A 25838-nucleotide genomic window follows, 5' to 3' on the forward strand; every position below is an offset into this window, starting at 1 on the left:
AAATCCGGCAAAATTTTACTTTTCTTGAATTTACTCTTGCACCGAGATTTACTTCCCCGAGATGATGATGAGCCTCTCCCCATGCTCACAAGTGGACATGTTTATGCAAAGATGCACATCCCCAACGCTGACACATGAAGAGAAAACCAACTTGTTATCCGGTCTGGCCAGATCCACCCCAGAGGCGCTTTCCAAGCTATTTTCCAAAAAAGAAGCAATAGCAGCCTTGCAAGAATGGACGCTTCTTGCAAATCATTCGAGAGAGGATTTATTGATTGCAGTTTTGGCCTTGCATAATTTGAACCTGCTCCCATGGAATCTAACCGAGCTGCAACAGTACAAATTGGGGAGGACCGTTAAACTAGCGTCCTCTCTTGTGGTCAAAAGCGATAAATTCGAATGTGAGCTAAAGAAAATGCTCATGACTATTGAAGAGGTAATTGGAGCAGAGTCTAACCCTAACTCCACTAAGGTTTGCCAACTTTAATTTATTAACTTGTAGGGGCCGCCCAATTTATTAATTAAACGAGAGGTTATTTTAAATGAGGTTGGTGATGACGGGACAAAATCTGCAGCCACTCATATCTCAATTAAAAAGGACTTACTTGATGGTAGTAGGAATACCGGTAAAAATCATGGTTTAATTTCCTCCAAAAGGGCAATTTCAACTCAAGGTGTTGACTTTGGGAAAGCGAACGTTGCAGATTTAAATTCTCATCAACCCAACAAACATGAGGGTATGGCAAAGTCTGGCGATACTGCTAACCCTATCTCAGTAAAAGGAGCCGTTCCTTTTGATCCTTTTGAGTGCCATTCAATAATAAATAAAAAATCCAGTCCAGCTCGCCAGCCCGCCCCAGAAAAGGGAGGTCCTGCTCTGATGACTCAAAAGACCTCTATTCCGGCCGCTCCGAATGATACCAGGTATGGATAGGTATATGATGTTTAACCAAATAGTGCCTTTGATGTATATGTTGAAATTATTTCCTCTAAAAAGCGGCTCTCTTCATCTTCTTTGCGAGGGTCTGAGGCGAAGAAAAAAAGGGTCTCCTTTAAGCCAGATGAACAACTTATGCAGGTTTGTTTGTTTGAGCTGGACCCAACCGAGCGGAAAAATCCCAATTTCAATCCCGCAATGGCTTATGGAGACCTCAATGATAATGATGAAGCCTTCCTGTCTTTGAAAATTAAGGAAACAGAGGATCTATATAGACCATATTCATCTGTAAATAGCCCCATGCTTATTCCCACAATGAAATGGAAACTGCCCAAAAAATTGCAATTTAATGAACATTACACGCTGGCAGATGGAGCCAATTCTTTGGAACGATCCAGGCAGCGAGAGCAAAGGACCAATAATACTGACTTGTACCGATGCACCGATTTATCCAGGTGTCCATCGAACCCAATAGAATCGCCTCCATACATGCTGTCTTCTCAACCACCAATAACAATCCCATTGCATCCTATCTCTTCAGCTCCCCAGCCCGTAGAGCATATAGATGAAAATGCGCTTGATTCACTACTTGGATCATTGGCAAGCCCCTCGCATGGCCTATTTGATTCCATGGTAGGCCACCAAGAATATGCCTATCCAAACTATCAACACTATGCGATGCCTACACAAGGATACCCGCCGCCCCAGCTGCTATATCCTCAAGCTAATTATCCTCAATGTACTCTTGTTTCCCCGCCTCAGGCTAACATGCATCAGATTCCCGGTACCCAATCCCTACAAACTCAACAGGCTACTCCTAAAATAAGACAAATTAATTGCCCTCCAGAAAAGCTTAGAAGGGTTAGATGTCACTATTATGATCCCAAAAATCCCGTTGCCTGTGCAAGAGGGGATAACTGTACATTTCTTCATCAATGAAAATAAACCTTTTTTAAATTGTGGCCATTTCTGTTCCTGCCCAATGCTTTACAACAATTCAGCTGCTTTGGAGGCTAATTCCTCGTATTTGGATCCCCTGCAATAAATGGTATTACAGCTAGGGTTAGGCTAGCAAAGGGCAAAATTGCAGGGGACTCGAATACGAGGAATTAGCCTGCAAAGAGAAATATGTGCCCATAGTAAATCTAAACCGAACGATCCATTGACTTGACCCCAGTTGGAAGCTGATCTTTAAGAATAGCTCTGTAGGACAGGCAATTGGCTTTGACAAACTTAAATTTTCAATAGCATGGTTAGTGGTGTACTTGTACAAATTTTAATGGGGTTTCAACTCAAACAAACCTTCGTGAGGGATTGTGTTTCCAATGCTTAATCGATGGCCTAATTATGAGCGTAGCTAGAAATAGACCCGTTCCCCTGTGCCGCGAATTTGTATGAGTAGCATATGGCTAGTTGAGTTTTTTAGATCAAAAAGGGGATAATTGCCCATCGCTTGAACTTTGCTTGATTAACTGCATGCTCTGTTGGAAAGTTTTCTGAATACCACTCGATCGTGTTTGCGGCAGATATTGAAAGGTTTGCAAGTGTCCAAACAAAAGCATAAAAGAAGGGCAGTGATAATGAATTGAGAAACCAAAAGGAAACGTATATTATAACCTCAAAAAAGTAGTGCGGGCAAAAGATATATTTAAAGAGCCGGTTTCTTTGCGGATACTTCCATTGCAGGTCATTTGATTTTAGCTCCAAAAGAGAAATATGCGAAAGAAATTGCCCGATCGAAGAAACTACAAAGAGAAATGCTCCAATGGCAACAAAATAGGGGTTGTAACTGCCCCTTGCATAGTTTGTGAGGAAGCTTATTTCAAAAAGCAAATAGTGACAAAGACCGACAAACAAGTGGCCCAAATTCATTGAGCTATTCCTTGAATATGTGTGAACAAAAAAACACTCCAAAATCCTTCTCAAGTAGTGAAGCTGGACCAATACAAACGGAATAATTTTTACTGACGAGGAAAATTCAAGAAAATACAGGGGAAGTAAATTTGAGAAAAATCCAAAGATATAAAATACAACGAAAAAAGACTTGTGGATCTGAAACGATTGTATGCCAAAAGCATTTGGGCAATCAAAAGCACGAGATGCTATCAATTTTCCGTGCACAATGAGAAGAGAATTGGTATCATACCAGAAAAGCGCTATAGCAAAAATGGAAAACAATGAAAAGACGAAACAAACCAATAACTCAACCCCATCAATCATTAAAATTAGGCCGACCCCGCTTCAAGTTTTAATTAGTGTGTTTTTTGTTGAAAACCGATTTCAATTGATCCAACATAGTGGCATGGCAAGTGTCGTCGCATGTAAAAATGGACTTTAAATTTTCTTTAGCAATTGCCTGATATGTTTTCATTGACTTTCTTATCGTGTCGGACCATCTAAGCGACAAACTTTCTTTGTGAATTTCTTCAAACTCAGCACTTGTGTCCCATTCGAATCTCGACAAGTTGAAAGCCCGAGTGATGTACGTTGATGTTGCTATCAAGGGGTCCATTTCTACTGAATCAAATTTGCTTTTCAAGACCGATCCATCAATCCATTTAAATTCGGAATCCTTGTGCCAAGAATCTTGTCGCCGTGAATATTGCCTAGAAGAGGCCTTAAATAAATCCACATAGTTTCTAAATTTAGCAAGCACCTCTTTGGTTTTAAAAAACTCATCCTGCTCATCTGCAGTTATTGAGCTATATTTGACCCAAAGCGATTCGATAAAGTCGATAGTTTCTGAGTAACCGATGGCCCGCCCCGCCGAGTAATCTTTTTTTAGGCCTTGCAGCCACAGTTCACCAACCTCTCTTAGCAAGCCATTTGAAATCATTTTCTCGCATCTACAATCAATGGAGAGAGACAGGGTCGGCCTATCTTTAGACAAATAAAAACATCTAAAATCGTATTTCATGTCCTCTTTTGTTGGTTTGAAAGAAGACATGGGTTGGTTGGTTTGCAGATGATTGGCGATTGCTCTTTTTAGACGATATCTATCATTTTTGTATAAAGAAGCCGCATATTCAGGATCAACTGCTTTAAGCAAGTTTATAGCTTCTTCCCAATCGCAATTGTCGGTCATTTGGTCGACGACAGCAAGAATTTCTTTTGAAGGCGGAGGGCATGATGGTCTTCCTTGGACGATCCATTTTGTGTAAAATCCGGTTCCACCCACCAAAAGAGGGATTTTTCCTCGACTTGTTATTTCCTCTATTTTTCCAAGGCAAAGGGAATGAAAATCTGCGTTGGTAAAATTCTTTTCTTTCCACGAAACAATGTCTATCAAATGTTGGGGAACTGGTAATCCCAGCTCTTTGTTTGATCCTATCACCAGCTCCTTGTAAATCTGAACGCTATCGCAGGAGATAATTTCTCCATCTAGCAAAGAGCTTAAAAGAACCGCTATGGCGGTCTTTCCTACGCCAGTTGGGCCGGAAAGGATCAATACTTTTTTTAAAGGATGTGGATTCATTTTTAAAAAACTTTACTATTCAACTTACGCCTCGCCACATTTGGCCCTTAATCGTCTTACTTCTTTCCTAAGATATTCGACCTCTTCCTCCAAGTGTTTTATTTTTTCTGGAGCTCCATTGTGGACGATATTGACGATGTTATGCTAATTACGAATTAAACAGGCAAAGAATACCTTTTGAAGTGCGAATTGGCGCACTAGGTCCAAGTGCAGATTTTGAATGTCATGCCTTAAAATAATTAAATTATCGCCTATTGCGTCTTCTGCTGGCTTTGAGGGTGTGGCGTGGGGTTCAAAGGGGGCTTTAGGGCTTTCTCCGCAAGTTATAGCCATTAAAATATATATTAGGGAGCAGAGGTCCAAATTAAGATGGAAAGGCGAAATTCCAATTGCTAAATTGTACATTCCCTTGCTTTGTAATTAAAAGTTTGACAGCATTAACATGGACCAATAGGAAAATTCTTAATGAATAAGCTATAAAACTTAAATAAAGTTGTCTTCATTGGATTACAAAATCGATTTAAAGTCTCATGTCGGGCAACAAATCGTGCTGTTCGACGCAATCTTGCAACAGCCAAGACGCCATCAGCAATTCTTGTGGTGCTAATTGCAATTGTGGCAGTGATTGTAGCTGCGCCTCGTCAAATATCCAATCATGTGATTGTTCAAGAACAACCGGCGATTTATCCAGAGCAAGGGTGTGCACTTGCGGAGACATCTGCAAATGCAAGGCTCCCGTTGAAGCCAAATGCCAATGTTCAAGAGCAACTGGAGACCTAAACTCGGCGCATGTATGCTCTTGTGGGGATGTTTGTGCTTGCTCACATCCACGAAACAAACAATGATGAATAAATAAGTGTTCATAGTTTCATCCATAAAGAGGTGTCAATGGTTTCTTTGATTAAAGTATCTCAAGGAAGTCTTTAGGCACTGAATGGTTCCTAAAACTCTCCTTAAATCGGCATTCCTCTAGATTAATGGGGATGGGTTCAAACTCAGGAAGCTCTTTTTGGATTGCATCCATCAAATTAAGCTTATCAATGGAGTTTTGGGTGGGTAAGTCATTTTCAAGCATCGAATGATAGGATTTTTTACGCTGCGAATAAAAATAATAAGAGTAGAAGACCAAAACCAGCGACAGGTAGATTATAAAGCGGACCGATTGAAATATCATTTTTGCACAAAAGCACAATGTTAATTGGGGCTACTTATTTGAAAAATAACCGAGTAACAATGGAGCATTAAATTAAATTAATTTGGAACCAGTTAGTGCATTGATTAAAAGCAATGTAGCTATTTTGTGCTAACCCTAAATGGTATTTTTATCTTTCCTTCATTATGCTTGAAGCGAGTGCCTTTGAAGCGATATTTATGGAATTTTTTTCGTGGACAAGCAAATCTGACCAAAACGAACGCGAAGAAAATATTTTTTCTTTGAGGATAGTTCCGTTTGTCAAGAGCGAAATGGAGGTTCTTCTTGAGATCACATTGTCCAAGGGATATCCAGAAGTTGCCCCGAAAATCGAGATGAAGGAAACAAAGGGTCTCAATCTTAATATGATAAGCGATGTCAATGCGTTGATAGCCAAAAACGTGCAGGAGACATCAAACGATGATACGGTTTATTCGCTTTATCAGGAGATAAGGGTATTTTTGCACGCTTATTTTTAGATTTTGCTGGATAGCTTTGAGTCCGCTCCTTCTATTTATGACCAAATGATGTCTAGAAAAAAGATCGAGTCCGATAAAGCGATACTTGACCACCGCAAAGATCTTTCCATCATCAATAAGAACGATGGGCACTGCATTACTCATGTTGATGAAAACATGACCAATTTAGAGTTTAAAATCACTGAAACTCTCAAGATCAAACAGTCCCTTTTGAAGGAAAAGATCGAGCACTCGCATGAGCCAGATCAAGCGCATTTGGACAAGGTTCCGGAAAAGCTTTTTTTGAAAGAAGTTGATTTGAAAGGCGCCAAATATAATTTTCTCCTTGCAAATCGGCGGTTTGAGAGGCAAAACTTTGTTGCGGAAAAGTTTTTCTTTGAAAAGCAAATTTCAAAGCTCGATTTTCTAGATATCACCGAGTACTTTGGGTTTTTGGTGCTCAAAAACCTCAAGAAAAACGAGCATTTTTCGTTCCCAGTGGTGATATACGAAATTCCGGTGTCCATGAAGTACTATCTCTTTTCCGAAAACGGGTCAGCCAAAATATGCGGCTTTCTAAATGGGCTGCAAAACAACTTTGACGGCTTCTTTGAAATATACAGTGCACATTATTTGGTGCCTCCCGTGGAATCCGATAAAGGCGGATCCATTTTTATTGCGCAAGAGTGACTTATGATGCTTTTATGCCTAGATTTGACTCGAGATTCGTACCTATTCATGATCTGCTATCCATATGTGGTTCCATATTAAGCATCAATTCCTGGTTTACTATGACCAAGCAGCTCTTACAGGTCCTCGAGTCCGTGGAGCACACGTCCCTTATTCTCTTCCCAAGTACTTAGTTTGGTAATCTCTTTCCCTAGGCTTGAGCTCGCATACGGTTTATTCAAATTTCACCAATACACCAAAATTGTCGCTGGTAAAATTTTCCTCATTGACTAAGTTATTAAAACTCCATCTTGATAAACCTTTTTCCAAGACCAAAATCCCCACTCTCCCGATTTAGTAGGATATGTAGTGTTTTATTTAGCTCTGCACCTGAGCTCGGTTGTGCGATTAAAAACCTTTTTTGCTGCGATTCCCAAAAGATTGACGTGTGGAGTTTTGGGCTTTACTCTCTCGAATTGCTCAATGGATTAAATTGCATAAAGAGATTTTCGGAATTTAAAATCCAAGATTGTAAGCTACGCTGCTCACCTTAGATGTCGAAACAATTCCAATCCATTTTGTCGACATGTTCAGATCGATCTTCAATCCAAACCCCAATGAGCGCATTTCATTCGATCGGATGATGAAAACATATTTTTCAAACGACGATCTTGTAGAGCATCTGGGCATTTCAAGGACGCTATTGGCTACTAAAAAGCCCAATTTAACCGATTCTTTCGATCTGCACCAGCCCAAGTACCCATCTCATTCCCGGTACTACAGTGACTTTGAGGAGCTTGAATTTCTTGGCAAAGGCGGGTTTGGAGAAGTTGTCAAAGTCAGGAACAAGCTGGACAATCGGTTTTACGCCATCAAACGCATCAAGCTCAAGTCGTTCAACCAGAACCTGAACAAAAAATTGTTGCGAGAAGTGCTAGCCATTTCTCGCCTGCATCATGAAAATATCGTTAGGTATTACCAAGCCTGGCTTGAGGGAGATGAAGATCCAGACAATGCAGACGAAGATCCAGAAAATGCAGATAAACGTCCAGAGTCGGACTCGGAAACGTTGGATACGGCACAAAATTTGAGCCAACCTCTTGAATCCGATGAGGATTACATCGTTTTCGGGAATGAAAATACACCCACCACTACTTACGATTGGTTTGTGTTTGACAACGACAATGAGTCGATCGTGGAATATTGTAAGATTTGGCGTTATCTGATCGGGCTAGGTGGCATGAAACAGCCAGATACGTATTCGATGGGGAACATACCCACCAATCGATCCTCCCTTTGTCTGTATATTCAAATGGAATTTTGTCCAAACAAGACATTGCGAGACCTGATTGATGATGGGCTTGAAGTTACCGAAGCATGGAGATTATTTCGCCAGATCATTGAGGCTCTTGTCCATATCCACGGGCAAGGAATGATTCACCGAGATTTGAAGCCGTCAAATATCTTTTTGGACTCAAAAGGAGATGTCAAAGTACTGATATGACATGTTGTAATTGCAGGTGGGAGACTTTGGGCTTACTTTTTTCGACGAGACGTGCAATAATTCTGAAAGCACCGTAAATAGCAATACCGCAGAGGCAAATTATCCGCTCGTTTCGGACATCTCGCTAACGCTTGGTACTTTTAAGCTGCTCCTATCTTTAGATGTTGGAACTCCGTTTTATCAAGGACCTGAACTGGCAATTACTGGGTTCAAATACAACCAACGAATTGACATGTATTCGTTGGGCATCATTTTCTTTGAAATGTTTCATGGCCCTTTTGAGACAAAAATGGAGCGTGCGATCTTGCTGAATGCCCTACGCGCACCTGAAATATGCTTGCCTTCCGAGTGGGAAGCCAAAAGAACGCCGGATGAGACGAATCTACTGAAGTTGCTATTGGCCCACAATCCAAAGGTACACGCTGATTGCTCGTAACGCTAGGATCGGCTTTCATCAAAGGAATTGCTGGGAAGTCCCTATTTGCCTCCTAAATTGGTACACCCGTGCTTGCCAATTTCAATTAGGAAGAACAATACATACAAGAGGCCATTAGAACGATCATTAAGCCGGGCACCCCCTATTATTCCAAGTTGGTGCAATCTCTATTCAAGATTCCCGTGGATCCGCATCGAGATTATACTTTTGACTTTAATTCGGTAACGATTGGCGCTAATCGCGATTAGGGAACCTCGTTTGACCTGCCAATCAGCATTGCAATTGAAAAGGTGGCCACCTTTTTGGCGCGAGTTTTTAGACGCCATTGTGGCATCGAAATGATTCTTCCCCAAATTCAGCCGCAGTCTTCGATTAGCCAATATATTGGAACTGCAGCAACCTTTCTGGACGCGGACGGGCAACTGATCGTTTTGTCGTTTGATGGAATCGTCAATTCGGCAAGATATCTTTGCCGCAATGACATCCATTCCGTTCGAAAATATACTTTCGATAGAGTTTTCAAGTATCTTTGCCCATTGTGAACTTAGAAAAAATCCTGCCGGAGGACTTCCAAAACAGACTTTGGAATCCGATTTTACCATCCTATCGCCGCCCGTGACAAGCGAGACTCCACTTCCCTTTGCTCTGTTTGACGAAACTGAGGTCGTTAAAATTTCCATTGAAGTTCTTGAGGAGATCATGAAAAACAAGGCATCCTCGGTCATTATTAGGGTATGTTGGGTTGCCATGCTTATGTAGATTAACCACACTTTTATTGTTGAAGCACTTGCTTCTTTATGTGAAATCCCCCTATCAACGCTGTCCAAAATAATGAATGGCATTTATCCAGCAATTTCCCCATCGACCTCTTGGAATAAGTTCAAGGACTTTTCGATGAAGCAATTTGATTTGTCTGAGCATTCCTTTTCCTGCTTAAAGCAAGTTGCGCTTATCAAGGGAAGCTTTGAAGACTCTTTTGCAAAGCTGGAAGATATCTTTCGAGTCAACAGAAAGAGCGGAATGCTCAAGCAGGTCTCCACCATTTTAAAGGCATTTTTCAATAACATCCGAGCAATTGGCTGCTCAAATCAAGTATGGCGCGCATATTGGACTAATTGCAGATACACTTTGTCCCCCTTCTTTGCTATCACTACGAGTGCTTTCAGGGACTGATTTTCGATACCGTCAAAATTACAGGAGACTCTCCTCAAAGGGTTGATGTAATTTCGTCAGGCGGAAACTTTTCCAAACTGGTATGTGTATTTGAGCATGCCGATAACTTATTAGTTTGATTTTTATAAGATCCCGAGCAAGGCTCGAGCAAACCACTCTTTGGTGTCCGTTTCGTTTTCCATTTCCAAATTGATACAATTTCTTCCTGAATATAACAACTCTCAAATTATGGTATGCGAGGCAGTGCGCTGATATTTAGGTGCGTCAACGGCAAAGAATATTTGCTGATGTCTGTGTGTTTACGATAGAGCATGCTCTGTTTGAGGAAGCCCTGAAGATTATCAATGGAATCTGGCTGAATGGCATACGTGTATGTTGGATACCCAATTTATTTTTAGTCGATCATCTTGAATTTTGACTCGTACGACGAGGCCATTACGTTTTGCAAACGTCGCTACATACCGTGGGTTGTCTTCATAAAAGACTACCATTACGGGTCTTCGGCAGGAGGCTCTGGCACCTCTGGTTCGTCAATTTCGATAAAGCTCAAGCACGTTGAAAAAAAGCTTGAATTCGATTTTCCTTTTGGCGACATCACCTCGACAATCGGATCGCTGGTTGGCCAAATATTGGATCCCCATAATTCGTTGCTACCGATATCGATATCCTCGTTCGAGCATCAAGTGATATCGTCTTCGCTGATTTCATGCACGCATCATTCATCTTCTGAAATCGACTCGTCACCACTGGCGCAAGGATTGGGAAGCATCTCGCCGCCAAGCATCTTTACGTCACAGCGATTGTCTTTGTTTATTTTAAACAACGAAAAGGCCAAGTTTATGCACCGCTCTTATTTGGAGAAAAGTATGGCATGCATGGTTTCTTAACTTTAGTTACAAAGCACATTCAAATGATGTGCGTCTCCATGGGAATTTCGTTTTCAAAGCCCAAAATTGAAGTGATGATCTATGATTTTCAGTTTCCCATTCTCGAAGAGCTCATCTCATTGGATGGGAATGAGGAGGAGTTCAAGAAGATCGTGCATCAGTGTTCAGAACACGAAGATTCCATGTTACGATGGAAATCATACATTTCCAACCTGAAGGCCAGAAAAATATCTTCATATTTCAGTTACGGCGTCAAATCGGATCTTCTTACATTCCACGAGCTCAAATAGGCGTGTCCCGTGGGCCAGGCCCTGTATTGAAAAGCCATGGCAACTCAAGTGCAATGGCGTCAAAATAAAATGTGTCAAGCGGTGGGGTAATTTAATTAAAAAATTTATTGCATAACAGACTCTTTGAATTCAGCAATCTTCTTTGCAATGTTGGCCTTGCGCTCCTCATAGGTAAGGCGCTGCTTCTTGAACGACTTGCTTCTTTCAGCCATCTCGCTGACTTTCTTTTGGGAAGGTTTGAAGGATGGATCTTTACGGATCAGCTCGTGTGCTTTGGCATAAATACCCTTAATAGCATCAGCAGTTACGCCATTTTTTATGTACTTGGAAAATTGCTTTTCGTACGATTCGTGATCATCTTCCTTGAGAAGGGTCATGTAATCGGCAACATGTTGGCCAAAAATATACTTGCGAAGAACATTGGTGTCGACCTTTTTCGTTTCCGTCGAGTATCCTGGGAAACGACGGTCAGAGTGGGGAACATAGATACCTCCATCAACGGCTCCCTTTAGGGCACCAAAGATGCGAGATCCAGTGGTGGTGCGTGAAAGACCAACGTCAAGAAAGGCTTTGAATGGGCGTGGACTATCATCGCCCTCAATGGAGTCGACAAGGAAATACTCGCCGTCGGCTTTTGCTTTGCCCTCGTACTTGGAATCGAGGCCAAGCTTTGCAAGTGCACGACGAGCACAAAGAAGACCAGTACAATACGCGGATGCAAAGTTGGTGAGCCCTACTTTTACACCATAGCGAGGAAGCTCATGGGCATAAGCAGATGCAAACACAATGTCTCCCTGAATGCGAGCATACATGATTTGGCAAACAATATCGGTGTTGGTAATGCGAACAACAAGACGGTATTTGGGGGTGTTGTACTTGTTCTTGGCCTGAACAACTAAGCGCTTGCGTGCATAGTAGTCGGTTTTGCCCTCTACAAATTAAAGCGAAATAAAATGGCAGATAAAAAGCCTCAGATAGGAGCGAAAGAACAAATTCATTCAGCATGCTTAGTATCTTAGCTGATATTGTATCTTCACAGGCAAAAAATTGAGCAGTTACTTACCTCTTCTCCTGCGATACTTTACTTGGAAACGTTTAAAGTAAGCCTTATTTTTAACAAGTTTCACAAACGGCTAAAAATTGTAAAAATGTTCTCCCTTGATGATGGATGAAATAGTTGTGGTGGGATGTGGGGACAAGATGGCTTACCATTGATGCGAGATAATAAAATTTTAATTTAACAGCCCCAAGTTTAAAATTTAAAATCGGCTCGAATTTAGGGTTAACCCTGGCCCTTTCCATGATTGAATCGATAATTTCTAGAAAATTCAATACAAAAACCTTAATAAACGCATGCCGAAATTGACACAATTTTGATACAAAACATCCAGTGATGAAACCAGATTCATTCACCATTCGTGCAGCAGAAGTTGTGGAGCAGGCAGAGAAGCACTGTAGAAGTCAGGGGCATCCTGAAATAACACCGCTACATCTTCTTTCTGCCCTTATTTCGGAGCGGGGAGGCATCATACATCAAATTGCGTCAAAAAAAGGTGTTGATGTCAAGGAAATAGAAAAGGGTGTCAACGAGGCCTTGGAAAAGCTTTCACGCCAATTTCCAGGCCCTCCAAACTTGGGATACTCCCGCTCGTTCATTAGCATGTTAGAAAAAGCACACGATGTGATGTCCTTTTTCGGAGATTCGCATATTGCCATAGATGTCCTGGTAATTGCACTAGCAAATGTGCGGGAGACAAAGGCGATTTTTTCAGCAGCTGGTCTTTCTCCCGTTGATATCGATGGGGCCGTGAAGGAGGCTCGAAAAGGAAAAACCGTTCAATCGATCACAAGCGATGCTTCTGGAGCAGGAGGAAATGTCGCTGGCAATTATCTTGCCAAATATGGTGTCAATCTCGTTGAGCAGGCCATTTCAGGCAGCCTTGATCCTGTGATCGGAAGAGACGAGGAGATCCGCAGAGTTATAAGAGTGCTTTGCCGGCGTACCAAGAACAACCCCATTCTGATTGGGCCCCCAGGTGTTGGTAAAACCGCAATTGTCGAGGGTCTTGCTCAAAGAATTGCAAGGGGAGATGTTCCTCGCACGTTGGAATGTCAATTACACACCCTGGACATGGGCCTCTTAGTTGCCGGGGCAAAGTATCGAGGTGAATTTGAGGAGCGAATCAAAGATGTCCTTGCTCAAGTGAAAGAGTCTAATGGCTCCATCATTCTTTTCATTGACGAGATCCATCTTGTTCTTGGCGCTGGCTCTTCTGGAGGCCCAGAGGGCGGTTCCATGGATGCGGCCAATCTTTTCAAGCCGATGCTTGCTCGCGGCGAGCTTAGGTGCATTGGAGCCACTACTCTGGACGAATATCGAAAGTACGTTGAGCGTGATGCCGCTTTTGAGAGGCGGTTCCAACCTGTCTATGTGGGGGAGCCTTCACTTCCTGATACCATCGCTATGATCCGTGGACTCAAAGAGAGATATGAGACGCATCATGGAGTCCGTATTAGGGATTCGGCCATCGTATTGGCAGTGCAGCTGGCCTCTCGGTATATTACAAATCGCTTCCTTCCTGACAAAGCAATAGATTTGGTCGACGAAGCCTGTGCTGATGTACGTGTGGCTCTTGACTCTTTTCCGGAGGAAATAGATTCTCTTCAGAGACAAAAATTACGGCTTGAAATTGAGGTAACCGCTTTGGAAAAGGAAAAGGACCTCGAAGAAACCAGCAGGTCTCGACTTGTTGCCGTTAAAAAGAAGCTTGCCGATGTTGACTCCGCATTGGCTCCTCTTTTACATTCATACGAGTCCACACGGGAAAGAATTAACGAAATGGCAGCTTTACAGAGAAAATTGGCCGACTTGCAGGCGAAACTTGCCGATGCCGTTCGAAAAAAAGACAAGAGTCTTGCTGCGGATCTTGAATTTGGGGCGATCCCCGACGTGGAGCAGCGTATTTCTGCGCTTCGCAGCTCGGAGCCTATCGATGTTATCGAAATGGCCAATACTCAATCCGAGCCTGCACCGGCATCTTCCCCCAGTATTGCGGTAACAGAAGTGGTCGGGGAATCCCAAATTTTGGCCGTGGTGTCCAAATGGACTGGAATTCCACTTAACCGCCTTAGCGAATCTGAGACGGAGAAGCTTCTTTCTCTCAAAGAACGGCTTTCCTCCAGAGTTCATGGCCAGCAGGAGGCTGTTTTGGCAGTCTCAGATGCCATACTGCGTAATAGGAGTGGGCTCTCTAGACCCTCCCAGCCGATTGGTAGCTTTCTGTTTTTGGGACCCACAGGCGTGGGTAAAACTGAACTGGCAAAGGCCGTTGCTGCGGAGCTTTTTTTTGGCGGCGGCTCTGCAAATGCCTCGTCTCAACCATCTGGTAGCGGTACAACGACCCCTGTTTCTTCCTCTTCAATTGTACGCATCGATATGAGCGAATATATGGAAAAACACTCGGTCAGCAGATTGATAGGCGCGCCCCCCGGGTATGTCGGATATGGAGAATCGGGACAGTTGACCGAGGCCATTCGACGGCGCCCCTACACTGTCGTTCTGTTTGATGAGGTGGAAAAGGCACATCCAGAAGTTCTTGACCTTCTTCTTCAAATCCTGGATGATGGCAGGCTCACAGATGGGCAGGGCCGTCTTGTTGACTTTACAAATACACTCGTCATTCTTACATCGAATGTGGGAATCCCACCTGCCGCCGCTACGTCATCCCTCGAATTTCGACGAGCGCTTATGGCCTATTTCCGGCCCGAATTCATCAATCGTCTTGACGACGTCATTCTTTTCCATAAACTGAACAAGGCTGCGCTTTTCAAGATCATCGAAAGACTTGGTGAAGAAGAGATCAATTCCAGGCTTGAAGAAAAGCAGGTTCGCGTTGTCATTACCGAACAGGCAAAAGAGGCTATCATTGAGGCAGCATACGACGATGGCACTTTTGGAGCGAGACCGTTGAGGCGATTTATTGAGAAAACCATTGTGACTCCTTTGAGCCGTATGCTTATTTCTGGCGCCCTTCCGAAGAATTCAATTGTCCAGGTTGGTGTGATGATGGTTGTTTCTTCTGAAGAAAGCTCTGATGAAACGGTCTCGTTTTCTTTTGATGTTAGCCCCGCTTTTCCTTCTTGATGGTTGGTTAATAAAACTTACTTGGACGTTGCGGAGCTATTGGTGCCTTCGAGCCGGTCAATAGTCTACTTTTAAAAGCACCAGGTGGCCGGATAATCTTTACACAATGCATGCTCAACCGGGCATTCACATCAATAAACGGCCGTTGGCCTTAGTTTGGCATAGGTGTGACGGGCTTTACTTTTAGCGCTAAATTTGAAGCAAACATTGGATAGCATGCCATTGTTGCATGGATGGGCGCAAGCAAGTACCAGGGTCTACTTTTTGTCAAAAGATGAAATTGGGATGGAGCGGTGTGCACTGGTCAGATAGATGTTTATTGTTACTTTTTAAGAAATTCGGAGGTGAATCTTACGAACCCTTCGACCTCGCTGGCGGCCAGAGGATTTGCGTTGTAAACCTGATCAAGATCGGCTATAAAGGAGCCTTTGGGGAATTTTCCTGATGGCGCAAGCGCGACTTGAAGGGCCGTAAGAGACCCTTGCTTTGGTGAAAGCATAAAATAGGAGGCAAATCTCCAGACAATCGACTCAAGGAACCACGAGACCATAGGGCTTCCCTTGAAAATATCGGTCATCACACCGCCCGGATGAATTGTATATGCTTCGATATTCCGATTCTGGACCATGTCAAGGGTAAGCGAATGCGAGAGCAGCTTTGTCGTTGAATAAAAGCAACGCATGAAGCGGTCTTCTGATTGGAACGCTGTATAGTCAATGGGCGAGTAAACTAAGAAATGACAGGTCAAAAGATACCTGCATAATGGGCTATTGATCCCAGGTTTATGACCCTCACGTCGTTTGAGAAAAATGGCTGCAAAACATTGCAAAGGGCAAAGGCTCCGACGCTATTCTACAATTCAATGCTCCATCTGAATTACAATTGCAAATTGGCTTTCCAAAGGGCTCTTCTTCCAATCAGACGCCAACTTAATGGGCGCAAAATGGTCCACAAAAATTCCAGCATTGCCTACGTAAAAACCGGCAACAAATACTAATCAAAAGCGCGATTTTCAAATTTTCTTTTGAAATTGCAGCAGAAAAGCTTTCCATGGAAGCAATATTTGCAACGTCAAGCTTTACAAATTTAACCTTCTTGTTGTTTGAGAGAAGCGAAATTCTTTGTGCTGCCGATTCGCCGCGCACTTCATCTCGAGCCGCTATGCCGATGAAAGAAGAAACGATGCAATACCGACAATGACCTGATAGTTGCATCTAGCTAGCCCTATGGCGATCTCAACCCCAATTCCAGCGGTTCCACCAGTAACTATGGCAAGCTTGGATGAATTTTCTAGCGGGGAAGAAAGCGTACAATGATCTTCGAGAATACTACAATTAGACCTTGATTTTACTTTTCAAAAATCTCATAGTCTTCCGCTCTTGAGCGGACAAAAAGATGATGGATCAGAGATGCAAACAGCTCCAGAACACCTATGATGCCTGATCTGAAGGTGCTGTTTAAAGGGAGGAATGGGGTTGCCATGAAAGCTTGCAGCTTGCGAATCAATCTGCACACGTATGTTCCAAACGAAATTGACATGGCGTTTGGGTCTGTTGCGTAAGCTGTGCTAATGTAAAGCAATTAAAATTTACCCAGCTTTTTAGTTTTTGCATTGCATTGGGAATGAGTAGCAGCGTGTGCGTGGGAGGCCGCTATTTTTGTCCGTTAATCTTTTCGCGATGTTTTGTCAGCAGGATTTCTGGTGCTTTAACAGCAAGCTATTCCACATCCTCGTCATCCTCATACAAGGGATTTGGCGCGAAACGGGAAAGAAGATCCGAGCAGCCCTCCAGATTTGAGGAGCTATCTGACGATTCCAAACGAACAAATAACAATACCAGAAGATTTGGGAACAACCATGCTCCAAGATATGATTCTTCCGTGCACTATTCCTCTAAAGGCTTTAGCAATGCTGACCACGAACGGATGTCAGCTCCATTCAAAAGACGCACAGATATGGAATATCAGAGCCCTGGTAGCGAGACCGGAAAATATCAACCAAGGAGGGAAATGGAATACCGGGGCCATCGTGAACAAAGGGATGGTTTTAATTATCCCGCAAAAGAATACTTTAAGCAACGGCCCTTTGAAAGAAGGGATGAAAATCCCGATTTTCATTCCAGGTCTAATCCGGCCTGGAAATCCAATGCTCGAGTTCATTTGACAAGAAATAGAGAGGATCAGTATACTGGCGGTAATTTTGAATCAAACGAAAAGCAGAGATCTGGTAGTTTTAAACGAAATTATGAGAAAAGTGGCGTTGGCGGCTCTAAATTTGAGCATAGTGGCAGACATTTCAGCGGCTATTCAAAGGATGAAAGCGATATTCAGGCGAAGGGGAATTTTCGGTCTAGAAATTCCTCTTATAGCAACGAGGAAGCTGGGGACCAACGCGGGGGAGCTAGCCAGAATCACTACGGAAATCAGAAATATAGTGGAAATGGACCTAAAAATCAGGAGTACAGAAAAAGCGGATATGCAGCACAAGGTGTTAACGAAAGCAATAACGAGGATCACTATGTCCGGAAAAATGGCATGAGAGCTTTTAATTCCGAAAAGGCCAAATATGCCCGGGAAAGGTCTCTTCCAGACTTTGATGAACAAGAATCTTCGGAGGAGAAGCACAAGAAATCCTGGGATGCTAAACCGCATCACTCTTTTGGAAAATTTAATGCCTCTGCAAAAGCATTGTCAGGACAGATCCCAAAATTTGAGAAAACCTCCAACGATTACGACAAAAATGCGGAGCCTCTTTATTCGTTGAAAAAAGATAAAACAGCTGCAAAATCGGAAGCCAGAAGAAACGGGCCCCAGCATGCTCAAGCCAAATTAGACAATACAGCCAAAGAGGCTTCCATTGATAATACCAGCCAAGATAACGAAGACAATATTGATGCTGAGTTGACAAACGGCGAAAACGTCCGCCCTGAAAAGACTGCCGAAACTTTTCACAATGAATCTCTCCATAAAGCGAGTAGAATGCGCGTAAGAAATTCGCGCATCGTCAGAGAACGGCTTGCCAAAAAACCGAAAGATAGGCTTAAATCTCTAATCGACACAAACTCAGAAAACCTACATGCATCTGGGACCTGCTTGAAAGACCAGAAAAGCGTCCCGGCTGCTTTAGAAACAGCCTGTACACCGATTCTGTTTGAAGGCGAAACATGCGAGGCAATCCAAGTTAATCTACAAAATCTTCAAGATTCATCTCAAAACAGCCCCACTTTTGAGATACAATCAGGATGCCTCGACAGCCCCCCTTCCGTTTCTGGTGATATTCCTGATCAGAATGCTTCTGAAGCTGTTGAGAATGCCTCTGAAGCTGTTGAGAATGCCTCTGAAGCTGTTGAGAATGTTGTACATGCCCCCCAATCTACCGATTTCCCTCAAAATTCGAAAATTACCGGGGAGTAACACATCATGATGCCGGGATCTGGTGGGATGATGGAGTCGATATTTTACTTATTAAATTGGTATTTTGGAAACATTCACTCCGATCTTGAAAACCACATGCTTTACTTTGATGGCATCGGTGTGTAATGCATAACTATTGAGCTCGGGCAAGATCAGTCTTTCCAGTGTTGAAATGTCCGTGTCAGATAGTACTCGTTTGTCTGGCGCTTCGATCGAGGCAATGCTTAAATGAAATTTAGGCGTGCTGAAGAACTTGCTGTAACCATAAGTAACAAGAACAATGTCTAGCTTTTGGACAATTCTTATCAGAGATTCAGATGCGTCGTGCACACTCAAACACACAAACACTCTTTTTCTGCATTCATTAAGCAGAAGGAAAAAAGGTTTATCGAACGATAAGACAAATGATCCGATCGCACCAGAAAGCATTTTATTTATGGCCATGGTCATGCTTTTTTTGACATACTTGGGGATCGAGAATGGCTTTGAAAGTGAAATATGTAGGCATTCCTTCAAAGGGAAACACATATTTACTGCATCGTGAAGCAAAAAAGAAGGCTGTACCCACATTTGTATCATGTTTTGAAGCTTATGGAGCGAACAAAGATCAACAGTTTCCGTGCAGTCCACATAAAAAATCGAGTGGTATCCTGCAAAGGCGTTCATAGTAAATAACAAGGCAAGATGTTCACGTTAACTTTGTTAATAAGGGCAAGTGATCACTTGAAGCATAACCAAATGTGTGAGCAAAGGGTTAGTTTTTAAAAAATTAGGGTTTCGGCCTCCATTTTAAAGCTCCCATTTTAAAGCCCCCATTTTCGACTCGGTAATTTTGAATAAATGGATGGCCTCCACGTTTTCCGGGTGCTTCCAAAAAAGAGGATGCATTTGCCTTTGCATTCTCTTCTCCGGAGAAAATACAGCCAAGAACCGCAGCGTGTATATACCGATGGCTCTTGTAGGATGTTTGACAAGAAAAATCGCTTTGGAGGCTATGGAATATATTGGGGCCAAAACGATCCAAGTTGCGATACCTCTCCGTCATTTATGTAAATAGAAACACCTCCAAAATCCTCGAAGGCACCCCATCTAACTCCAGAGGCGAGTTGACCGCCGTCATCGAGGCTATTAAAATGCATCACTCTGACGTCCCGCTAGTGATCRTTACAGATTCTAGCTATGTTATAAAAGGTACGTCATTGCGCTGACTTGCCTCAATTAGTTGTGCATGGCATAAGAAAAAATCTTTACAAGCTCTTCCAAAATCATGATCTTRTTGAGCAGCTATCACAGGTGTTAAATGACAGCGTTTCGTTTAAACACGTCCTAAAGGCTTCCAATTGTCCCGGAAACGTCGCGGCAGACAAGCTTGCCAGGGATGCCTCAAAAAAGGCGATGTCGATTGCCATTTTGGAGCAAACGTCCAACGTTTGATGCTATTTATTTTATAATAAAAATTCGGCATTTCATTTCAAATCTGCACTGTCAATTGGGTCTATCCAGGCTTGTGCGGTCAGCTCTCTTTTACTCGGCAAACAGGGATATCGCCCAGCTGGATTCCCTTATGGAGTTAGAGTCTAGAGGCTTGATCTCGCCATGCCAAGTGTTTACAAATCCCCACTCAGCTACCTCGTCAAGCGACAAGTTATTTTTCTTCAAGTTTTTCAGAGACCATTACGGAATTAAACTCTTCTCGTTTGAAGGGCCATTTCCAAACACAAATAGAGCTACAATTAACGAACTAGAACGCGCCAACAATGAGAAACGCCCTTGCTTTTCCAACGATCCCGTGCAAAGGCTCCCTTACTGGTCAAATTTGGGCAGCAAGAATCTATGCGAGAATATTAAATTTTACAAACCCAAAGGCTTGACTTCTTCTTGCGTTCCAAATGATGTTCTGGCTGATTCGTTAAATAAAAACAGCCAGAAAGAAAAAAGGGAGCTTCATCCAACCAATGACCGCATTGAACAAAGAAGCTTTGCTTACGGATTTCCTGCAGCTCAGAAGGAATGTACGTTAATGTAAACACATGGCAGTGCGTCTACATCGAAGAAAGCGTCTTTTTTAAAAAACACCAAGGCAATATCTGCTAATCGGCACGAACAGGGCTTTTCTAAGGCGAGCAGGGGTTCTAACTGTGCTCATGTGGCCTCTAACGCTCCCCGTGGCAATCACACTACTGTTATGAAACCGATCAAATATTCGCAACAGAATTCTGCTCAAAATGACGTTATAAAAGACCGATGAATATCGTTTGGAGCTGCAGGGAATACGCCGTTTTCGTCTTTGACTGATGGAACGACATTCCCTTGCTTCTATTGATACATATGAGGCAATATTTCCTAGCTCCAACTCCAGCTCTTTAAAATATATTCCCAAAATCACTAGTTAAACGATGTTTCCCCTGTTTGAGGATGGTTCTATTTAGGGCCTGCTGCATATGTCTAGATAAATAAACTTATTTTATAGACGAATAGAAATAGTTAATGATTGGACCATTGGCTGGGACTGGAATCCATTTCTCTAAGGGCCAAGGGAGATACAAGCATGGAAGCAAAGAACCGGGTACGGGTGTCAAATTTGACTTTGAAAACATCTCCTCTAATTCATGGGGGGTCAAGTATTTTGTAGCATCATGGGTGCCCTTGGGCACCAAATTCAATATGTTTTCAGCCAGGTTTATCKTAAGAAGCTCAGAAAGCTTCGAACGGTTTATTGTTGAGAGTATAAGTAGCCCATTTTGCTATTTGTTAATAAGTAGCCTTACTTTTAGCAATCCGGAAAGATCAGAGACAAATAAATTGGGATCGTTTACATGTTCGATTACTTCAAGAGCCACTATTACGTCAAAGGAGGATGGTTTCGATAACAGCAAATCTATTTGAGATCAAATTGGGTACCTGAAGAGCTTTGGGCCTCAAAGCAAATTTTTAAAGGCAATCCATCACATGCCCTTCTAGCCACCTCGACATTTGATGCAGAGGCATCAATGCCCAGGACATTTGCCCCCAAGCGAGCAAGAGGCTAAAAATGGAAGATCCTTAATGTACCTTGGAAACCAATCCACCGCCACAGCCAACATCTAAAATACGGAGTGACGAGATTGACGTGGTATTGAAATGGTGCCCGATTTGATCCATTATGTACCTCATCCTTAGCTGGGTCATTAGATGTAGCGGACGAAATGGGCCGTTTTGGTCCCACCAAAAACTAGACAACCTGGAAAACTTTTCTACTTCCTTCTCATTGATTGTGGTCGTTGGACGAGAATGCGAAGCAAACGCCCGATGACAGCCGAAATGTTTGACCAAATTCATAATTTTTAAAAAGGATGATTTTTAGGAACGGATCCAGTATTGCCCCCTCGCCGCTATTTGCTTTGTCATCTAAAAGCAACAATATTGCCCTTTCTGAGGTTATTATACTTTGTAAAAATAGTAGCCTGCCTGCTTCTTTATTTCACAAAGCCAGTCCTCGATGCTTGATAATGTTGAAACCGAAAGTGACGACCAAATGTTAGAAGGCGATTCAAATGTTCCAGAGTGTCCACTAAATCCCTTGCTTAATGAAAGCGAGCCAGAAGAGCTTGTAACCATGCGATTTAAAGGCTGTAATGATGCATTGGCATATGTGGACCAAGTCTTCAATGTTCGTATTTGTTGCTTGCCATTTAGAATATTTTCCACGAATATTCAAGCAATATTGCCGATCAGGTGCTTTCTTGGCTCTTGGAGCAAGATTCTCCAGGCATCTTTATTGGGCATCTTCTACTAAGTGATATTTTGCTCTTATTCTAGGCATTGACACTGTTGATAATAAGGATATTTCTATAAAGCTAAAATCTTTTTCCGAAAAACATTCCGGCCTGAAGGTCGTCTCATTTTCCTATCAAGAAGCATCCTCGTTAAAGAAAATAATGAAATCCATATGCAGCACCCTTGAAATCCCGAATCAGATGGATATTGGTAGCATTTTGGCCCATTATAAGACGAACTTCCCGGCTTCAAAGCTCATTTTCCTTGTTGAGGAAATCGATCGGATAGAACATCAAGTTTTGTCAAACTTCCTGGCCTCTTTTCAGTTAATTTTGAGTTCATATCCATAGAAGTACCAACGGTTGCCATTTGTTGGTATTTACGGGTGTCTTTCCCGGGTTGATCTCTAATTCCCTCTCGCCCTCTCTGTATGGACATATAAGTCTGAGATGTTGGGGCTGCTCGGATCAACTTGAATTGGTTGATAGTTATATTCTACAGGTTGCTCTGGTTTTTAACGATAGACTCTTGCCAGTCCCAAACAAATGATTAGACTCTCCAGTGAAGTTTTCGAGCATGCTTTGCGGCATTTCCAAATGTCATCTTCAACACTTTCTTCTTTACATCGCATTGTAAAGGTAATTAGCATGTATGTTTTCACTATAGTTTACCATTATGGAAGTTTACCTGACAAACCCACTTAGCGTACTAGCAGGTCCCTCCTTAACCACCGATCCAACCGATTTTTTTACAAGACTTCACCTTGAATATGTTAGAATGATGCCCTCCTTCAAAAAGTTACCTTAAAACTGTAAATTTGTAGCATCGTTGAGTCGTTACTGGCCACGCAGAGTGGCGAGGCATTGGCCCTTTTGGAAGATGACACCATCTTATTGGAGCGCCTTAGGCTTGCAATAAAGACCCAGCATGCCGGGGCCGTTCTTTTTTCAGCCGCACTTAATATGTTTTACATGATAGCAAGGGGAGTGAATTTGACAACGCCTGGGTTTCTAATCGAATGTTATCTGCAGATTTTAAAACAAGCACCGAATGTCTCTGAAATTTTAGACAAGCCACTTGAAGCCTTGAGGTAGGTTCGTACAATTTATTGTTCAGATCTCTTGATTCCGTTTCGCTTGTTTGTCTTTTGACCTCCATTGTTGATCTTTTGCGATCTACAAACGAGCTGCTTCCATATCACGGATTTAGTTCTTATCATGAACTAAGCTCTATGTTTACGCGATATCGAAACGCCCTCTGTGCTGTCGATTTGACCATTCAGGAGAAATCCGCGCCTGAAGCGGTTCGAATGGGACCAGCATTGGATTTGATCCTTCAATTTCTAAGGAAATTTATTTTGTACCTTGTTGGCATTTGTAATGGAATAGAGACTCTTTAGCATCGCCTCTTTCCTTTGAATTCTTTGAGGCAATCACTCTTACTGATACCCTGCCATTGCAAAAAGTTAGCTTCGCTGTATATAACGGCCATAGGCATTTTTTCCAAATCCACGTGCAACCATACAAAGCATACTAACCAATCCGCATTTATATCTACTTTGTGGCTGCTGTGATGGCTCTATGAACCCTAAACTTCCTGATATTTCTATCATATTTAAGCTTTACTTAGAGTGTGGGCGGTGGATTGGTCTGGAGTCTTGGTTTGAGTCTTTCTGTAATGTACTTGGCTGTGACAGCGTATCCACACAGGACCAGAATTTAAGGTTTGTTTATCAAATTCGTATGCTTGGTTTCTAGCTTGAGATTTTTGCAGTGTGTAGCGGATCTATTCCACATGGGGTTTATTAAAATGGACCCCAAAAAGGAAAATATGGTGCTGCGGCTTATATTTGATGTTCCACAGTTGGGTAGGTAATAAAATGTAATGATGTTTATTTCTGGAAAAGGGAAAAAAACGCGCGATCGCTAACACTGTTGACGGCATAAAAAAGGCTTTTCTTTTCAGAGTAGAATTGCAGAGACACATTCTCCATGTTGTCGATGATATCGTCAAGCAGATGTGCTCTTCCTGCAACAGCTCCAGCATAGCTCATGGAGATATGCGGAACGTGCAAGTGCAGTAAATAAAAAGATGGGAGATAATGGAAATACGGTCTCACTTGGGAGATATCGATGTCATATTTGCATGCCAACACTTCCTATCAAAATTTAACATAGTCCACGCCAAATACCTTCAAAATGGATTTCAATTCCTTCAACAAGGCAAGATGCCTGTCGGTAGATAGGTCGCGTATTGTCCTTAACGATCCATCGGTAAAGAGAACTAACAGATATAGAGATCTACGGTCTTTGCCACACCATTTGCTGTCTGGAAGAATGACAAACTCTTCATTTTTGAAAATAATCCTATCCTGCTCACTGGTCCCATTGAGAATATTTTTTATCCAAAGCGGGGGCTGATGCTCAGGCGATGATTCTATGAATGGCCTTATCTTTGATACATAAAGCTGGGGGGGCTCGCAAACAAGCCTCTCAAAATCTTTTGAAGAGGCAGCCGAAATCTCTCGCTCCGTTGCTGGAAGAGTGATATCAATTTTCATGTTTGAGCTACTGTAAGAAGACCATCTATCATTGGAATGAATTAACTCTAAAGATGAAGACGTTGGGTCCTCTTGGACCTTTTCTAGATCTAGTTTTGAGACCGGCTTGGCTTCAATGGATACCAAAGCCTTTGACCCCTCGGATTCGGCGAGAAAGGTGGTTCTCTTTCTGGTGCTATCAAAAGCCACTTCTTGTAGCCCCGAAAGGCAGGGTAAATATCTGCTGCCATTTTTGCTTTTCATTTTGGAAAAAATGATGGCGACAACTAGAAAACGGGCAATTATAACGCCAACCCTACAATACAAGCGGAAAAATTTTGAGAGATTTTTGCAAAATTCCGGAATTTTTATTTATGTGTCAAGTATAACAAATTGGGACAGTCGCCGGATATCGATCCAATCTTCTAGTCGAAAAGGGCAATCTGGTCCTTGTAAAATATCGCCACAAGAAAAATGGGTTTGTGGGTGCGAGGATTGGGCATCAGAATCGCTAGCTATTTGCATGGCCAACCGATCAATGGCCTGTGCTGGCGTAGAACAAGAAACTAGGGAAGTTAAATTGCCCTGGAACGTATCCAAAGGCTCCGCCTTATTTTGATTGGAATCGAGAAAAATTTCTTTCAAAAACCGAATTTTTTTTGAATGCGAAACTGCTCCTGGTGGAGGAGCAACGCTGTTTTTAATGGATTTGTTTCTTTCTTTCACGAGGAAGGGGTTGTTCTCCTCATCACCCTCTGAAGCGAATGGAATGTCTGAGACACTGCTTAGTGGCGACAATAACACGTGCTGAGACTCGTGTGAAATCGAAGGAAAATGTAGGAACGGATCTGGTGCTCCGAAAACATAGGTTACAATGGCCGGTCTTGATTGGCCATTGAACGAATAATGCGGGTGTGGACTCATGCTTTCCTATTTTGGAAATGATAACACTACGATCAGTTAT

At 42.5% G+C, this 25838-nt stretch overlaps 15 protein-coding genes across 15 annotated transcripts; 9 read left to right on the forward strand and 6 right to left on the reverse strand.

The window, feature by feature from the left end:
- Positions 1–61: 61 nt before the first annotated feature.
- Positions 62–1876, forward strand: DI09_8p260 (uncharacterized protein; the record flags this gene model as incomplete). The annotated part of the gene is made up of 3 exons (XM_013381060.1): positions 62–436; positions 503–924; positions 1045–1876. 3 exons carry the CDS (start codon positions 62–64, stop codon positions 1874–1876), a joined length of 1629 nt encoding a protein of 542 aa, XP_013236514.1.
- Positions 1877–3185: 1309 nt separating this feature from the next.
- DI09_8p270 (tRNA dimethylallyltransferase) lies at positions 3186–4412 on the reverse strand (the record flags this gene model as incomplete). Its single annotated transcript, XM_013381061.1, has 1 exon — positions 3186–4412. The coding sequence occupies one exon, from the start codon at positions 4410–4412 to the stop codon at positions 3186–3188; it is 1227 nt and encodes a 408-aa protein (XP_013236515.1).
- A 220-nt stretch (positions 4413–4632) lies between these two features.
- Positions 4633–5192, forward strand: DI09_8p280 (uncharacterized protein; the record flags this gene model as incomplete). Its single annotated transcript, XM_013381062.1, has 2 exons — positions 4633–4828; positions 4906–5192. The coding sequence occupies 2 exons, from the start codon at positions 4633–4635 to the stop codon at positions 5190–5192; spliced, it is 483 nt and encodes a 160-aa protein (XP_013236516.1).
- Positions 5193–5750: 558 nt separating this feature from the next.
- DI09_8p290 (eukaryotic translation initiation factor 2-alpha kinase) lies at positions 5751–6752 on the forward strand (the record flags this gene model as incomplete). The annotated part of the gene is made up of 2 exons (XM_013381063.1): positions 5751–6059; positions 6084–6752. The coding sequence occupies 2 exons, from the start codon at positions 5751–5753 to the stop codon at positions 6750–6752; spliced, it is 978 nt and encodes a 325-aa protein (XP_013236517.1).
- A 622-nt stretch (positions 6753–7374) lies between these two features.
- On the forward strand, positions 7375–8671 carry DI09_8p300 (uncharacterized protein; the record flags this gene model as incomplete). The annotated part of the gene is made up of 3 exons (XM_013381064.1): positions 7375–7698; positions 7942–8223; positions 8252–8671. The coding sequence occupies 3 exons, from the start codon at positions 7375–7377 to the stop codon at positions 8669–8671; spliced, it is 1026 nt and encodes a 341-aa protein (XP_013236518.1).
- Positions 8672–9148: 477 nt separating this feature from the next.
- Positions 9149–11021, forward strand: DI09_8p310 (uncharacterized protein; the record flags this gene model as incomplete). Its single annotated transcript, XM_013381065.1, has 6 exons — positions 9149–9403; positions 9551–9763; positions 9838–9924; positions 9974–10075; positions 10243–10708; positions 10804–11021. The coding sequence occupies 6 exons, from the start codon at positions 9149–9151 to the stop codon at positions 11019–11021; spliced, it is 1341 nt and encodes a 446-aa protein (XP_013236519.1).
- Positions 11022–11125: 104 nt separating this feature from the next.
- DI09_8p320 (60S ribosomal protein L5-2) lies at positions 11126–12323 on the reverse strand (the record flags this gene model as incomplete). Its single annotated transcript, XM_013381066.1, has 3 exons — positions 11126–11952; positions 12085–12154; positions 12231–12323. 3 exons carry the CDS (start codon positions 12321–12323, stop codon positions 11126–11128), a joined length of 990 nt encoding a protein of 329 aa, XP_013236520.1.
- A 91-nt stretch (positions 12324–12414) lies between these two features.
- DI09_8p330 (ATP-dependent Clp protease ATP-binding subunit ClpB) lies at positions 12415–15165 on the forward strand (the record flags this gene model as incomplete). The annotated part of the gene is made up of 1 exon (XM_013381067.1): positions 12415–15165. The coding sequence occupies one exon, from the start codon at positions 12415–12417 to the stop codon at positions 15163–15165; it is 2751 nt and encodes a 916-aa protein (XP_013236521.1).
- Positions 15166–15487: 322 nt separating this feature from the next.
- DI09_8p340 (uncharacterized protein) lies at positions 15488–15793 on the reverse strand (the record flags this gene model as incomplete). Its single annotated transcript, XM_013381068.1, has 1 exon — positions 15488–15793. One exon carries the CDS (start codon positions 15791–15793, stop codon positions 15488–15490), a length of 306 nt encoding a protein of 101 aa, XP_013236522.1.
- Positions 15794–16788: 995 nt separating this feature from the next.
- On the forward strand, positions 16789–18579 carry DI09_8p350 (uncharacterized protein; the record flags this gene model as incomplete). Its single annotated transcript, XM_013381069.1, has 1 exon — positions 16789–18579. One exon carries the CDS (start codon positions 16789–16791, stop codon positions 18577–18579), a length of 1791 nt encoding a protein of 596 aa, XP_013236523.1.
- A 1378-nt stretch (positions 18580–19957) lies between these two features.
- On the forward strand, positions 19958–20827 carry DI09_8p360 (uncharacterized protein; the record flags this gene model as incomplete). Its single annotated transcript, XM_013381070.1, has 2 exons — positions 19958–20591; positions 20637–20827. 2 exons carry the CDS (start codon positions 19958–19960, stop codon positions 20825–20827), a joined length of 825 nt encoding a protein of 274 aa, XP_013236524.1.
- Positions 20828–21038: 211 nt separating this feature from the next.
- DI09_8p370 (ubiquinone biosynthesis O-methyltransferase) lies at positions 21039–21897 on the reverse strand (the record flags this gene model as incomplete). Its single annotated transcript, XM_013381071.1, has 4 exons — positions 21039–21323; positions 21348–21457; positions 21481–21604; positions 21631–21897. The coding sequence occupies 4 exons, from the start codon at positions 21895–21897 to the stop codon at positions 21039–21041; spliced, it is 786 nt and encodes a 261-aa protein (XP_013236525.1).
- A 160-nt stretch (positions 21898–22057) lies between these two features.
- Positions 22058–23734, forward strand: DI09_8p380 (uncharacterized protein; the record flags this gene model as incomplete). Its single annotated transcript, XM_013381072.1, has 3 exons — positions 22058–22228; positions 23187–23425; positions 23545–23734. The coding sequence occupies 3 exons, from the start codon at positions 22058–22060 to the stop codon at positions 23732–23734; spliced, it is 600 nt and encodes a 199-aa protein (XP_013236526.1).
- A 762-nt stretch (positions 23735–24496) lies between these two features.
- On the reverse strand, positions 24497–25138 carry DI09_8p390 (uncharacterized protein; the record flags this gene model as incomplete). The annotated part of the gene is made up of 1 exon (XM_013381073.1): positions 24497–25138. One exon carries the CDS (start codon positions 25136–25138, stop codon positions 24497–24499), a length of 642 nt encoding a protein of 213 aa, XP_013236527.1.
- Positions 25139–25246: 108 nt separating this feature from the next.
- DI09_8p400 (uncharacterized protein) lies at positions 25247–25798 on the reverse strand (the record flags this gene model as incomplete). Its single annotated transcript, XM_013381074.1, has 1 exon — positions 25247–25798. The coding sequence occupies one exon, from the start codon at positions 25796–25798 to the stop codon at positions 25247–25249; it is 552 nt and encodes a 183-aa protein (XP_013236528.1).
- Between the last annotated feature and the right edge of the window lie 40 nt (positions 25799–25838).

The sequence above is a fragment of the Mitosporidium daphniae genome, assembly GCF_000760515.2.
Source record: "Mitosporidium daphniae strain UGP3 chromosome Unknown contig-8, whole genome shotgun sequence".
NCBI classification, from domain to species: Eukaryota; Fungi; Microsporidia; genus Mitosporidium; species Mitosporidium daphniae.